The sequence below is a fragment of the Coregonus lavaretus genome (genome assembly GCF_964263955.1).
Source record: "Coregonus lavaretus genome assembly, chromosome: 18".
Classification (NCBI taxonomy): Eukaryota; Metazoa; Chordata; class Actinopteri; order Salmoniformes; family Salmonidae; genus Coregonus; species Coregonus lavaretus.
In genome coordinates, this window is record NC_140005.1 from 25,958,393 (window position 1) to 25,973,925 (window position 15,533).

The 15,533-nt window shown below is 46.0% G+C and overlaps 1 protein-coding gene across 1 annotated transcript in view; it reads left to right on the forward strand.

Moving 5' to 3' along the window:
* The window catches only part of LOC311145804 (voltage-gated delayed rectifier potassium channel KCNH5-like), a gene marked incomplete at its 5' end in the record, with an annotated part of 81,240 nt that overhangs the window by 20,376 nt on the left and 45,331 nt on the right, over positions 1–15,533 (forward strand). Inside the window, one exon of the mRNA XM_084182115.1 lies at positions 11,608–12,037. Coding sequence (XP_084038241.1) covers positions 11,608–12,037 — 430 coding nt within the window. The remainder of the gene's footprint in view (positions 1–11,607; positions 12,038–15,533) is intronic.

The window sequence follows — 15,533 nt, forward strand, 5'->3', positions numbered from 1 at the left end:
AGAATCAGACACATTATGCTACCCTCTGCCTATTGGCTACTTAGCTTATTCAAGCCTGTCTCAAAATACAACACTGCCCCTTTTAGACATTAAAAGAGCTCTTTACCTGACTTGCTTTTCAAAGATGGCTAGGAATGCACACTGTTTGTGCTCTTGTAGGTATTAACCACTCCCCCATTGTTGACTAGAAATTAGCTATAACTGGGCTAATAACTCACTAACTAGCAAAGAATATGAACAAATGTGCACAGGTGGCTACATGCAGCTCTCGCTTTGATCTCAAAACAGGCGCATCTACTCACGACCGCTCATGCTGTCCAGTTCAAAGTGAATGGCACAGATCCATATATGGCAATGGCTATATGGGCCTACTGCAGCTCTGATTAATTATGGCGCACCCGTCTGTGTAGAGTACGGGCCTGAGTCGTGCATGTCAATGCAATAAAATATTTTGCACAGTTCATTTTGCATAGTAAGTCTTGCATAGTTTATTTTGTTTCAGTATGCTACATTGAAAGTGACTAATATTGCGTTGATTCGAGCACAATTCCCACAGCAGAGCGAAACATTTATTCTGTGCAGCAGCAGTCTGAGGGGAGCTGTACACGCAGCTTAGAGGGAACATTGACTGTAGGTTATATAAAATACATGTCTGCTGTATTGATGGCTGAGGTGCCCAAGTTGCTAGAATAGGAGAACTGGTTCCCTGCTGTTATTTGAAGCTGGTGTGAAGGGGTGAAATATGTTTTGTATTGGTGTCTGGTCAGGATACAGTAGGTGAATGGTCTCCTGCTGTATGTTAGTTCAGGTTTGTGTGCCTCTCTGGGGTTTCTCCCGTGGGCCTGATAGTTTCTTAGAGCTCCTGCTGGGATATGGCTGTGAAGTCCACTAGCTCACAGAGGGAGAGGGGCAGGAGCAGCCATGAGGGGCTCATAGGAAATCAATAGGATTCAAATGCACAACCACAACCACTTTTCAAAACTCAAAGTGATGATTTGTCTCTGTGTCAAGCTGTGAGCTCATATTGAGGGAAAAGGGTCATGTACAGCCCGGGTGTGGTGGCCAATGTGCACAATGTATTGTAGTGCGTTCCCAAGACCTATCGTCACTCTGAAACATGCAGTGTAGAGAGAGAGAACAGAGAAAATATAATAGAGGAGCTAGAGAGTGAGAGGTGAGAGAGAGAATGACAGGGAAAGACAAAAGAGATGTCAAACAGAAAGAGATACAACGGGTAATAAGGATACTTTTACTTTTATGTCTGGGTTGGTTTTTTGCCCTTTTTTCTCTGGAGGTTTACATTTTGATGACAGTTTTTGCCTTTCAACATTAAATCAAATCAAATCAAATTACCTTACACAGAATATCTTACACAGAAAGCGGCACAGGTCCTAATCCAGGCACTTGTCATCTCCCGTCTGGATTACTGCAACTCGCTGTTGGCTGGGCTCCCTGCCTGTGCCATTAAACCCCTACAACTTATCCAGAACGCTGCAGCCCGTCTGGTGTTCAACCTTCCCAAGTTCTCTCATGTCACCCCGCTCCTCCGCACACTCCACTGGCTTCCAGTTGAGGCTTACATCTACTACAAGACCATGGTGCTTGCCTACGGAGCTGTGAGGGGAACGGCACCTCCTTACCTTCAGGCTCTGATCAGACCCTACACCCAAACGAGGGCACTACGTTCATCCACCTCTGGCCTGCTAGCCGCAATACCTCTATGGAAGCACAGTTCCCACTCAGCCCAGTCAAAGCTATTCGCTGCTCTGGCACCCCAATGGTGGAACAAGCTCCCCCACGACGCCAGGACAGCGGAGTCACTGACCACCCTCCGGAGACACTTGAAACCCTACCTCTTTAAGGAATACCTGGAATAGTATAAAAGCAATCCTCCCCCACCCCCCATTAAAAAAAAGTGGTTGTCCCACTGGCTATCATAAGTTGAATGTACCAATTTGTAAGTCGCTCTGGATAAGAGCGTCTGCTCAATGATGTAAATGTAAATCAAATCAAATGTTTTGGTCACATACACATATTTAGCAGATGTTATTGTGGGTGTAGTGAAATGCTTGTGTTCCTAGCTCCAACAGTGCAGTAGTATCTAACAATTCACAACAATACACAAATCTAAAAGTAAAAGAATGGAATTAAGAAATATATAAATATTAGGATGAGTAATGTCGGAGTGGCATTGACTAAGAGACAGTGGAATAGAATACAGTACAGTATATACATATGAGATGAGTAAAGCAGTATGTAAACATTATTAAAGTGACTAGTGTTCCATTATTAAAGTGGCCTGTGATTCCATGTCTATATAGGGCAGAAGCCTCTAAGGTGCAGGGTTGAGTAGCTGGGTGGTAGCCGGCTAGTGATGGCTATTTAACAGTCTGATGGCCTTGAGATAGAAGCAGTTTTTCCGTCTTTTGGTCCCAGCTTTGATGCACCTGTACTGACCTCGCCTTCTGGATGATAGCGGGGTGAATAGGCATTGGCTCGGGTGGTTGATGTCCTTGATGATCTTTTTGGCCTTCCTGTGACATCGGGTGCTGTAGGTGTCCTGGAGGGCGGGTAGTGTGCTCCCGGTGATGCGTTCGACAGACCGTACCACCCTCTGGAGAACCCTGCGGTTGCGGGCGATGCAGTTGCCGTACCAGGCGGTGATACAGCCCGACAGGATGCTCTCAATTGTGCATCTGTAAAAGTTTCTGAGGGTCTTAGGGGCCAAGCCGTATTTCTTCAGCCTCCTGAGGTTGAAGAGGCGCTGTTGCGCCTTCTTCACCCCACTGTCTGTGTGGGTGGACCATTTCAGATTTTCAGTGATGTGTACGCAGAGGAACCTGAAGCCTACCACCTTCTCCACTGCGGTCCCGTCGATGTGGATAGGGGCGTGCTCCCTCTGCTGTTTCCTGAAGGGCACGATCAGCTCCTTTGTTTTGTTGACGTTGAGGGAGAGGTTATTTTCCTGGCACCACTCCGCCAGGGCCCTCACCTCCTCCCTGTAGGCTGTCTCGTCATTGTTTGTAATCAGGCCTACTACTGTTGTGTCGTCTATGGCTCTATGGTTGATTTTAAATCAGGTTCTATTCTAAATATCAAGTGCTATGCTGCACATTGAAATGTCTTAAGCTGCTGCACGTGCTTTCATGCATGTTGAGCTTTAGTCGCTGTACGCCAGGGTTCCCCAACTGTGAATTTATTTGTCCACCCAAGTTTTGTTGAATTTTTGTTGTTGCACCTAAAAGACTGTAAAATCACCAGGAAATCAGCTCAAATGGATTTTAATTTAGGAAATCTGTTCCCAAGTATTCTACTGACGGCGGAAAAATCTATACCGTTACATATCGGGATATTCGTTTTGACGATATCGTAATATTAGTTTTGCACAATTCGGCTGTACCTGCACCAAAACTCCAGTATTTTTCCTTCATAGCTTGTTCTCCATCTTCTTTTTAAATAGGGAGCCAATTTGTTTTCAGCACATTTATTTCCATGACTGATCAAAACTCTTATTAGGGCTCTCTCTTGTCCCTCTGCAGCAGACATATGGTGAGCAATATGTTTGGAACATCGAACCGCAATAAAATCACAGTATCGAATCGCAAACATTTCTTATCGGCACCTAAGTATCATGTTAATATCGTATCGTGAAGAACCTGGCAATTCCCAGCCCTAAAGTATTCCCACGCATAAATAGAGAGACATATGTGATCGTATTCCAATGTGATCAAGGTTTGAAATGATTATGTTTTTGTCAAATACTATATCTGTTTGGGCTTCTTGCGGTCAATGTGCAGTGTACAAATTATTTATAACTATGTTCCGGCCCCCTGACCATCTGCTCAAGAAAAGATCGGTCCGCAGCTGAATGTAGTTGGGGACCCCTGATGTACGCTATAGTGAGGGGGATGCTTTAAGATTTCACAAAACACAACATGCAGATATTTCACACAGAGAATCACACTTGTGTACAAGGCTACACAGTCACATTCTAGCAGCAAGGACTGCTAGAATGTGACATGATGTAATGTGTTCACAAGTCTTCTTTGCTGTGTGCTGCTGACTGCTGAGGCTCCCTGAGGTCTTGGAGGGGAGGAGGGTGCAGGCAGCCCCCTGTAGTTTGGGCTGCTACCTGCTGGCACAGAGCCCCAGTAAAGTGCACTCAGACGCACTTTTCCTGTCTGCAGGGGCCACGGCAGCACTGGCTAATCCAGCGTGACCTTTTTGTGTGCCATGCATGTTGCACTGAACAAAAACAATCTGACAGGCCCAAGGGAGCCTCTCCCTCAGCACTGTGGGGGCTTGGGTTAGCATTAGCCTAGCGCTTAGGGGTGTGGGGGTTTGGGTAAGCATTAGCCTAGCGCTAAGGCTGGCTGATGGGGTTTGGGTAAGCATTAGCCGAGTACTTAGGGCTGTAGGGGTTTGGGTAAGCATTATCCAAGCGCAGCAGTTCCCAAACTAGGGGTCGCAACCCCATGTGGGGTCACCTGTTATGAAAATCGGGTCATGGGAGATATATAAGATATATATGTATATACAGTACCAGTCAAAAGTTTGGACACATGTACTCATTCCAGGGTTTTTCTTTATTTTTACTATTTTCTACATTGTAGAATAATAGTGAAGACATCAAAACTATGAAAGAACACATATGGAATCATGTAGTAACCAAACAAGTGTTATTTCATAGTTTTGATGTCTTCACTATTATTCTACAATGTAAAAATAAAGAAAAACCCTTGAATGAGTAGGTGTGTTCAAACTTTTGACTGGTACTGTACATATATTATAATATCGCCTTTGTATCTCAAAATCATTGTAATATGGTTAACCTTAAAAATCTAAATGAAAATTATTCAAATCTAAAAGATCAAATTCAACCAGAGAGTGCCCTTAGATCATGGGAAAAGGCTGCACTTCACCGTTGCACTTGAATCATTCCCACGTTGAATGGCTAGGCCTGCTACGCTATGAAACCACACACTATTGCAGAGACTTTGATATTACCGGCCACAATTGATATGGTGAAAACAATGTGTGGGGAGGCCGAGGTACAGAAACCCACATCGATACCTATGTCAGATAACACTGTTAAACGAATAATTTATGCTATTGCTAGCGATCATGAGGAAACTCTGACTGAACGACTCAAAAACTCCCCAGTTTATGCTCTCCAAATGGATGTTAGCTGTGAGGACTGAGATGCCCACGCATTGACTTTTGTTCGCTATACATGTTGGGGGATGCTATTCACAAGGACATATTGTTCTGTCTCACGATTCCCGAGTATGAAATGGCACAGGGGATGTTCAGTGTGCTGCGTGGCTATATTGACGAAAAACAGATTCCATGGGATCAAATGGTGGGCTTTTGCACAGATGGGGCTCCATCTATGGCGGGACGGCAGGCAGGCCTCTGCACTCTAGTTATGAATGTGTCTCCCTCTGCCATATGGACGCATTGTATGATACACCGAGAGCAATTGGTGGCAAAAGAGCTGAGCACAGAACTACGAGATATACTGCAGCAGGTAACTTCGATTGTAAACTACATCAAACCACTATTTGGAGATATGAGATCATAGCATGACAATGTTCTATTTCACACAGAGGCTTGGTGGTTGTCGAGGGGGAGTGTTGGCAAGATTTCTTCGCATTGAGAGAGGAACTGTTGTCATTCACAATGGATGTAAAAAAAAAAACTGACTTGGTTGACTTTCTGTGTAATGAAAATAAAATGTGCCTCCTTGCCTATGTAACAGACATATTAGGGAAACTGAACGCAAGCATGCACGGGTAATGCAAAAAAAGTATACAGATGAGTGACCGAATCAGTGGATTCAGAGGAAATACTTCTTATTGGAGAGAGAGTCTTTCAAACAGAAAACAGCATTAGTAAGTTTCCCACAACGGTGATGACTGCTCACCTTCAACGCTTGGAAGAGCACTTTGGGACCTACTTCCCAATCCGTTTGACTGTGATCCTGGCTCAGTTGACATGCCAAAAATCGAACAGCTGAGCGAGCTGTCATGTGACCGATTGCATTCACGGGTCACTACGGAGGAGTTTTGGTTCCTGACTCAAAGGGAATACCCTGCCATCTCCCTCTGAGCATTAATGCCACATTCACAACAACTGGGAACTCGGAACTCGGAAATCTCTGACTTCCGACTTTAGTGCGTTCAAAACAACTGGGAACTCAGAAAAACACGAGCAAAGACTGGGAAAAATAGTTTTGAACGGTCATCCAACTCTCACTCAACGTCAACAAAACAAAGGAGATGATCGTGGACTTCAGGGAACAGCAGAGGGTGCACCCCCCTATCCACATCGACGGGACCGCAGTGGAGAAGGTGGAAAGCTTAAAGTTCCTTGGCATACACATCACTGACAAACTGAAATGGACCACCCACACAGACAGTGTGGTGAAGAAGGCACAACAGAGGCTCTTCAACCTCAGGAGGCTAAAGAAATTTGGCTTGGCACCTAAAACCCTCACAAACTTTTACAGATGCACAATTGAGAGCATCCTGTCGGGCTGTATCACCGCCTGGTACGGCAACTGCACCACCCGCAACCGCAAGGCTCTCCAGAGAGTGTGGTGCGGTCTGTCCAACGCATTACCGGGGGCAAACTACCCGCCCTCCAGGACACCTACAGCACCCGATGTCACAGGAAGGCCAAAAAGATCATCAAGGACATCAACCACCCGAGCCACTGCCTGTCCACCCCGCTATCATCCATCGGACTGTTAAACAGCCATCACTAGCACATTAGAGGCTGCTGCCTATAGACATAGACTAGATATCACTGGCCACTTTAAGAAATGAAACACTAGCCACTTTAATAATGTTTACATATCTTGCATTACTCATCTCATATGTATATACTGTATTCTACAGTGGCTTGCGAAAGTATTCACCCCCCTTGGCATTTTTCCTATTTTGTTGCCTTACAACCTGGAATTAAAATTGATTTTTTGGGGGTTTGTATCATTTGATTTACATGTCTACCACTTTGAAGATGCAACATATTTATTTTTGTGAAACAAACAAGAAATAAGACAAAAAAACAGAAAACTTGAGCGTTATTGAGAATTATTCAATACTTTGTAGAGCCACCTTTTGCAGCAATTACAACTGCAAGTCTCTTGGGGTATGTCTCTATAAGCTTGGCACATCTAGCCACTGGGATTTTTGCCCATTCTTCAAGGCAAAACTGCTCCAGCTCCTTCAAGTTGGATGGGTTCCGCTGGTGTACAGCAATCTTTAAGTCATACCACAGATTCTCAATTGGATTGAGGTCTGGGCTTTGACTAGGCCATTCAAAGACATTTAAATATTTTCCCTTAAACCACTCAAGTGTTGCTTTAGCAGTATGCTTAGCGTCATTGTCCTGCTGGAAGGTGAACCTCTGTCCCAGTCTCAGATCTCTGGAAGACTGAAACAGGTTTCCCTCAAGAATGTCCCTGTATTTAGCGCCATCCATCATTCCTTCAATTCTGACCAGTTTCCCAGTACCTGCCGATGAAAAACATCCCCACCACCATGCTTCACAGTGGGGATGGTATTCTCGGGGTGATGAGTGGAGTGTACGGCTTAAAGTGGTCCTATGTACAGATACTCCAATCTCTGCTGTGGTGCTTTGCAGCTCCTTCAGGGTTATCTTTGGTCTCTTTGTTGCCTCTCTGATTATTGCCCTCCTTGCCTGGTCCATGAGTTTTGGTGGGCGGCCCTCTCTTGGCAGGTTTATTGTGGTGCCATATTTTTTCCATTTTTTAATAATGGATTTAATGGTGCTCCGTAGGATGTTCAAAGTTTCTGATATGTTTTTATAACCCAACCGTGATCTGTACTTCTCCACAACTTTGTCCCTGACCTGTTTGGAGAGCTCCTTGGTCTTCATGGTGCCGCTTGCTTGGTGGTGCCCCTTGCTTAGTGGTGTTGCAGACTCTGGGGCCTTTCAAAACAGGTGAAGATATACTGATATCATGTGACACTTAGATTGCACACAGGTGGACTTTTGAAGGTAATTGGTTGCACCAGATCTTATTTAGGGGCTTCATAGCAAAGGGGGTGAATACATATGCACGCACCACTTTTCCGTTATTTAAAACCGCCGTAAAAAAGCCAGACTACGGTTTGCAACTGCACATGGGGACAAAGATCGTACTTTTTGGATAAATGTCCTCTGGTCTGATGAAACAAAAATAGAATTGTTTGGCCATAACGACCATCGTTATGTTTGGAGGAAAAAGGGGAAGGCTTGCAAGCCGAAGAACACCATCCCAACCGTGAAGCACGGGGGTGGCAGCATCATGCTGAGGGGGTGCTTTGCTGCAGGAGAGACTGGTGCACTTCACAAAATAGATGGCATCATGAGGAAGGAAAATTATGTGGAAATATTGAAGCAACATCTCAAGACATCAGTCAGGAAGTTAAAGCTTGGTCGCAAATGGGTCTTCCAAATGGACAATAACCCCAAGCATACTTCCAAAGTTGTGGCAAAATGGCTTAAGGACAACAAAGTCAAGGTATTGGAATGGCCATCACAAAGCCCTGACCTCAATCCTATAGAAAATTTGTGGGCAGAACTGAAAAAGCGTGTGTGAGCAAGGAGGCCTACAAACCTGACTCAGTTACACCAGCTCTGTCAGAAGGAATGGGCCAAAATTCACCCAACTTATTGTGGGAACCTTGTGGAAGGCTACCCGAAATGTTTGAGCCAAGTTAAACAATTTAAAGGCAATGCTACCAAATGCTAATTGAGTGTATGCAAACTTCTGACCCCACTGGGAATGTGATGAAAGAAATAAAAGCTGAAATAAATCATTCTCTCTACTATTATTCTGACATTTCACATTCTTAAAATAAAGTGGTGATCCTAACTGACCTAAGACTGGGAATTTTTACTAGGAGTAAATGTCAGGAATTGTGAAAAACTGAGTTTAAATGTATTTGGGCAAGGTGTATGTAAACTTCCGACTTCATCTGTATATATGTATATATTCTTAATTCATTCCTAATTTAGATTTGTGTGTATTGGGTATATGTTGTGAAATTGTTAGATATTACGTGTTAGATATTACTGCACTGTCGGAGCTAGAAGCACAAGTATTTCGCTACACCCTCAATAACATCTGCTAAACACGTGTATGTGACCAATACATTTGATTTGATTTGATTTGAATTCTCGGGAACTCTGGCCTCTTTCTAGAGCTCCGACTTTCCGACCTGAAGATCACTGATGTCATTATTTGACATAATTTGACCTCGTATTTTTCCGAGGTCCCAGTTGTCTTGAAAGCACAATAAAATGCCAGCTCATACAGTATATTTGTGAAGCTGGATTCTGTGCTCTCGTCTGCATTAAAACCAAATATCGATCCCGGTTGGATGTGACAGCAGAGATGAGGTGCACACTGTTGACCAGGCCCCTTGACTTTGAGAATCTCTGACGCGACATGCATCAAGCATTAGTGGTGGTGAGATAAGATACATTATGTCAGACTAATTTGCAATTGACTGTCATAGACCCACATTAAAAGTATGTGATGGTGATTTGAGAAGACAATCAGAAATACTGTTAGAATGTTTTTCAATTGACTGCAATAGCCCAAAATAGAAAAGTAAACATTGGCTGTTAATTCCACAATTTCTTTCACGTTTGGGGTTGCAAGAATTTTCAGATATCAAAATGTTTGGGAAACCCTGGCCTAGCACTAAGGCTGGCTGTGGGGGTTTGGGTAAGCATTAGCCCAGCGCTTAGGGCTGTGGGGGTTTGGGTAAGCATTAGCTTAGCGCTAAGGCTGGCTGTGGGGGTTTGGGTTAGCATTAGGCTAATTTAGCACTCAGGTATAATATTATAATGCAGCCTACTGTCTTGGAGTAGGGAAACTAGGGGGAAACAAATTCATTAAACCCTCCCAAGGGAGAAGAAGCATGTTACCCGGTAAACAGGGTACCCCATCCCTATTAGCTTGCCTTATTGGCTTGAATAGTCAATGCCTCAGGATGAAAACCTCTCTGGACTCCTTTATTTCTTCATCTACAAAGCTTTGAATCTTAATCAAATGATCAAGATCATGGTGGCAATTTGCTATCAATTTGATTAACTGCACACTTTGTCCAGAAATAATTATTGTATTCAATCTATTAACTCTTCTTCTCCTCCTCAGTCTAGTCTAATGTTGCTCCTATTTTGTATTTGTATTTATTAGGGATCCCCATTAGCTGCTGTCAAGGCAGCAGCTACTCTTCCTGGTGTCCAAACACATTAAGGCACTTACATTACACATAAAACAAAAGATAAAACAGTAGGGGCATACATAGCCTAGGCCCAGGGGTCACCACCCTCCATTTCTTACATTCATGCATGACTGCTCCCAACACATGACTTAACAAGGCTGATCTGTATTAAACAGGTGCTTACCAGCAGTAATCATTCATCATCATGTGTTGCTGCTTTTTACGACCCGTGCTGTTATTTACATTTACATTTTAGTCATTTAGCAGACGCTCTTATCCAGAGCGACTTACAGTTAGTGAGTGCATACATTTTCCTACTGGCCCCCCGTGGGAAACGAACCCACAACCCTGGCGTTGCAAGCGCCATGCTCTACCAACTGAGCTACAGGGGACTGTTATCTTTTCATCTGAATGCCCTATCGGTGAGCCTCTCTAATGTGGATAGTTATATGCTCCTCATTTACATATGAGCTTAGCTGGGGTCTCCGGGGAGGCCTTTGATGCTGTGGGAGGAGGGGAGAAGTGAGGAGAGGGGAGGGGCCGAGGGGAGGCGATGATGGGATGGGACAGCTCCTCTGCTGACTCCGAGTGAATACAATGTTTTCGCCTTTCATGTACTTTTATGTTGCTGCAATACTTCACCTGATAAAAGCAGTGTATTGAGATTCATGTTTGTAAACATTACACTATCTCTGGATGTTGTTTTGTTGTTGCCTTGTGGAGACTCCCCTGCCTACCACCCGTTCCTCAATGTGTACACAAATAAAGTGGATACAGTAGCACAATACACATGCTCCGGGCTACTAAAGGTTTTACCATATAAGCAAAATCCTTTTGTTTGTTGTCTGCTTGTTTTTCAGCCAATTACTTTTGTGTCCTCTCTCTGGGAAAGTTGTGTTTATTACAGAGACAGTACAAAGGCACTTTGGAGAACGTGTCACTTATGTCAGAAGAGATAAAACACTGAATACAAGACAAGCTGTTAGATTCGGATACAACAGAATTTGTGTGAAGTGAGATATGGAACCTAAATTACAGCTGCATTCTGGTTTTATGAGGCATTGTATTGTGTTTTCTATGTTTTGGCTGGCTAGTGGGAAAGCTGCAATTATGCCTACTTTTATCTTATTCAGCTCCACTCATAGAACTTTGTTTAGCCTTATTCAGATGACGTTCACCAAGATGGAAATGAATCCATGTTTTTGTACCCCAGGACCAGTTGGGTTGATTACATCATGCTAATTTGAGGGCCGAGGGGTTAGTGCTACATGTCAGCACATTCCATGTAGTTTTGCCCAATGACCCTGACCCTAACTAACCCTTTACCATGTCCCCTGTTCCCTCTCTGTGTCTCCTCCAGGGTATTAGCAGTCTGTTCAGCTCTCTGAAGGTGGTGCGCCTGCTGCGTCTGGGCCGGGTGGCCCGTAAACTGGACCACTATCTGGAGTATGGAGCAGCTGTACTGGTCCTACTGGTGTGTGTGTTTGGCCTGGTGGCCCACTGGCTGGCCTGCATCTGGTACAGCATTGGCGACTACGAGGTCATTGATGAGGTCACCAACACCATCAAGACGGACAGCTGGCTCTACCAGTTAGCCATCAACCTCGGCTCGCCATATTGCTACAATGCCAGCGGCTCAGGCCAATGGGAGGGTGGCCCCGGGAAAGACTCTCTGTACATCACGTCTCTTTACTTCACCATGACCAGCCTGACCACCATCGGGTTCGGAAACATCGCCCCCACCACGGATGGAGAGAAGATCTTCTCTGTGGCCATGATGATGGTGGGCTGTAAGTAACTGGGCGTGGTTGTTTTCCCTTCTCCATGGTGTTGGTAGGTTGGTTGGGTTGTTGGATGGTTGGATGGTTGGCTAGCTGGTTGGTTGGTTGGATGGTTGGATGGCTAGCTGGTTGGATGGCTAGCTGGATGGATGGTTGGTTGGATGGCTAGCTGGTTGGTTGGTTGGTTGGTTGGTTGGTTGATTGGATGGCTAGCTGGTTGGTTGGTTGGTTGGTTGGTTGGATGGATGGATGGATGGTTGGATGGTTGTTTGGGTGGTTAGTTGGGTGGGCAGCTGTTCCAGGGAGATCGCTGATAGTACGGAGTGATGATGGAGAGAATAGATCTCCATGATTACGATAGCGAGCAATGGTGACACGATGATGATTAATGACACACAATACTCCCCATCGTCTGTCAGCATAATCTTTAGTGGCAATCTGAGCAACAAAGAGAAAGATAAGGATAGGCTACTCACAGATAGAGCGACAGAAACATACTGTAGAGAATGCTTTGCTCCACTGCTGTAAACAGATCTGATGGTATTTGAGCCTCCTCTATCTGCTAACTCTGCAAGTCCTCTGGGCTGTCCTGTCCTGTCCTGTGATAGTCAGGGGCTCACACTGTGTCAGTCTGATTCTGTAGACTGTCAGAGCGAGGCTAGCCAATAAACAACAGAGCAAAATGATCTGTGGTTCCCTCTGAGTTGTCTGGGCATAGTTGATAGTGTTGGCATGGCGTGCCACTGTGCCACAGCCACCTAGCACACAAAACAGACAACACTGTGTCGTTTGTGTTTTGGACCGATGTGAGTGTTGAGTAGTGGAGCTGGACAGAGATAAGATTGGTTCAGCAGCCCCAGTCAGAGGAGCTCGCTCAGTGAAGTGATCACAGGCTTATTAATTGACACCTTTCCCCATTACTCTGGATAAGGCCATTCTCACCTCCTCCCCCTACCACCTCTCTCTCTGGCTGTCAGAAATGACTTTTAGATTAATGATCCACTTAGCTATCAGGAGCTGATAGGAGGGTGGGTGGTACAAATTGTATTAGCATGTATGTACACGAACACACTTACATTACATGCAATGCACATGTTAGCACCTACCTACACTATTGCATACATTATGCCATTACTCATATACTAAATGCACATTCAAAGTTTATTTCCAAAATGCTATATCCATCAATTTTTCACATTTCTGTTTTTTCATCAGAAATGATTGCTTATGGGTACCAACCTCTATGGGAACGGTGTCCCTTATACGGGACGGTTGCTGCTTAATATGCGATATGTGACTAGAATGGTGTTGTAAACAACAGCCAACTTTCCGGGACATGTCTTATATGGGCAGAAAGCTTAAATTCTTGTTAATCTAACTGCAGTGTCCAATTTACAGTAGCTATTACAGCTAAAAAAATACCATGCTATTGTTTGAGGATAGTGCACAACAACAAAACACTTTTATCACGGCAACTGGTTTGGTACATTCACCTCTGAAGGTAAATAATGTACTTACATTCAGTAATCTTGCTCTGATTTGTCATCCTGAGGGTCCCAGAGATAAAATGTGATGTAGTTTTGTTTGAAAAATAAATTTTTATATTCAAATGTTGGAACTAGGTTCTACAGTTTGACCTCTGGCTCCACACCCACCCCGCCCGGCCATCTAGATGTGTGAAGGTTAGTGTCTTTTCTGTAGGGAAGCTAATGATCCATCATGTATGACATTCCTGGGAGTGTGCAAACTTAAATGTTGTATTACCATAGCATTTTTGTATGTTCTCTATAGTTATGTACTTGAAAACCAATTCGATACATTTGGGAAAACTCCTGGCAGACTTGATACAAAATATTGTGTAGTGATGTAATTCTTCACTGGATCAGTCTGAAACTTTGCACACCCACTGCTGCCATCTGGTGGACAACATCTAAATTACATCTAGAATCCTACGTCACTGTCTGGCATTTTTCTTGCATTTCAAAGATGATGCAAAAAAGAAAACACATGTTTTTTTGTTTGTATTATCTTTTACCAGATCTAATGTGTTATATTCTCCTACATTAATTTCACATTTCCACAAACTTCAAAGTGTTTGAAATGGTATCAAGAATATGCATATCCTTGCTTCAGGTCCTGTCACGATCACTGACAGATGAAGCGGACCAAGGCGCAGCGTGATAAGCGTACATTCTTTATTGCGTACACATACGAACCAAAACAATAAACCAAACGATACATGAAGTCCTAGGTTATACACAAAACCTTACGGAACAAGATCCCACACCCTAACATGCCAAAAGGCTGCCTAAGTATGGTCCCCAATCAGAGACAACGAGCTACAGCTGTCTCTGATTGGGAACCACCCTGGCCAACATAGAAACTAAACGATCTAGAAAAAAACCCCAATGAAAACTAAACATAGAAAATCCACACCCTGGCTCAACAATTAAGAGTCCCCAGAGCCAGGGCGTGACACTATCCCCCCCCCCCCCCCCCCAAAGGCGCGGACTGCGACCGCTCCACACCAACACAACGGGGTAGGGGCCGGGTGGGCATTCCGCCTCGGAGGCGGATCTGGCTCCGGGCGTGACCACCACTCTCTCTCTACCCCCCCGTTGCGCCCCTGGTCTGGTCTGGCCCCACTGGCCGGAGCTGGACTGAACACCGGTGGAGCGGATTGCTCTGGCTCCGGCGTGGAGCAGCAGGCACCGGTGGAACAGGCACGGGTCGTGCCGGGCTGACGACGCGCAACACTGGCTTGGTGCGGGGAGCAGGAACGGGCCGGACCGGGCTGACGACGCGCACCACTGGCTTGGTGCGGGGAGCAGGAACAGGCCAGACCGGGCTGGCGACGCGCACCACTGGCTTGGTGCGGGGAGCAGGAACAGGCCGGACCGGGCTGGCGACGCGCACCACAGGCTTGGTGCGAGGGGCAGTAACAGGCCGGACCGGGCTGGCGACGCGCACCACAGGCTTGGTGCGAGGGACAGGAACGGGCCGGACCGGGCTGGCGACGCGCACCACTGGCTTGGTGCGGGGAGCAGGAACGGGCCGGACCGGGCTGGCGACTAGCACCACTGGCTTGGTGCGGGGAGCAGGAACGGGCCGGACCGGGCTGACGACGCGCACCACTGGCTTGGTGCGGGGAGCAGGAACGGGCCGGACTGGGCTGGCGACGCGCACCACTGGCTTGGTGCGGGGAGCAGGAACGGGCCGGACCGGGCTGACGACGCGCACCACTGGCTTGGTGCGGGGAGCAGGAACGGGCCGGACCGGGCTGACGACGCGCACCACTGGCTTGGTGCGGGGGACAGGAACTGGCCGGACCGGGCTGGCGACGCGCACCACTGGTTTGGTGCGAGGGGCAGGAACAGGCCGGACCGGGCTGGCAACGCGCACCACTGGTTTGGTGCGAGGGGCAGGAACAGGCCGGACCGTACTGGGAACACACACCACTGGCCTTGTGCGGGAATCAGGAACGGGCCGGACCGGACTGGTGACA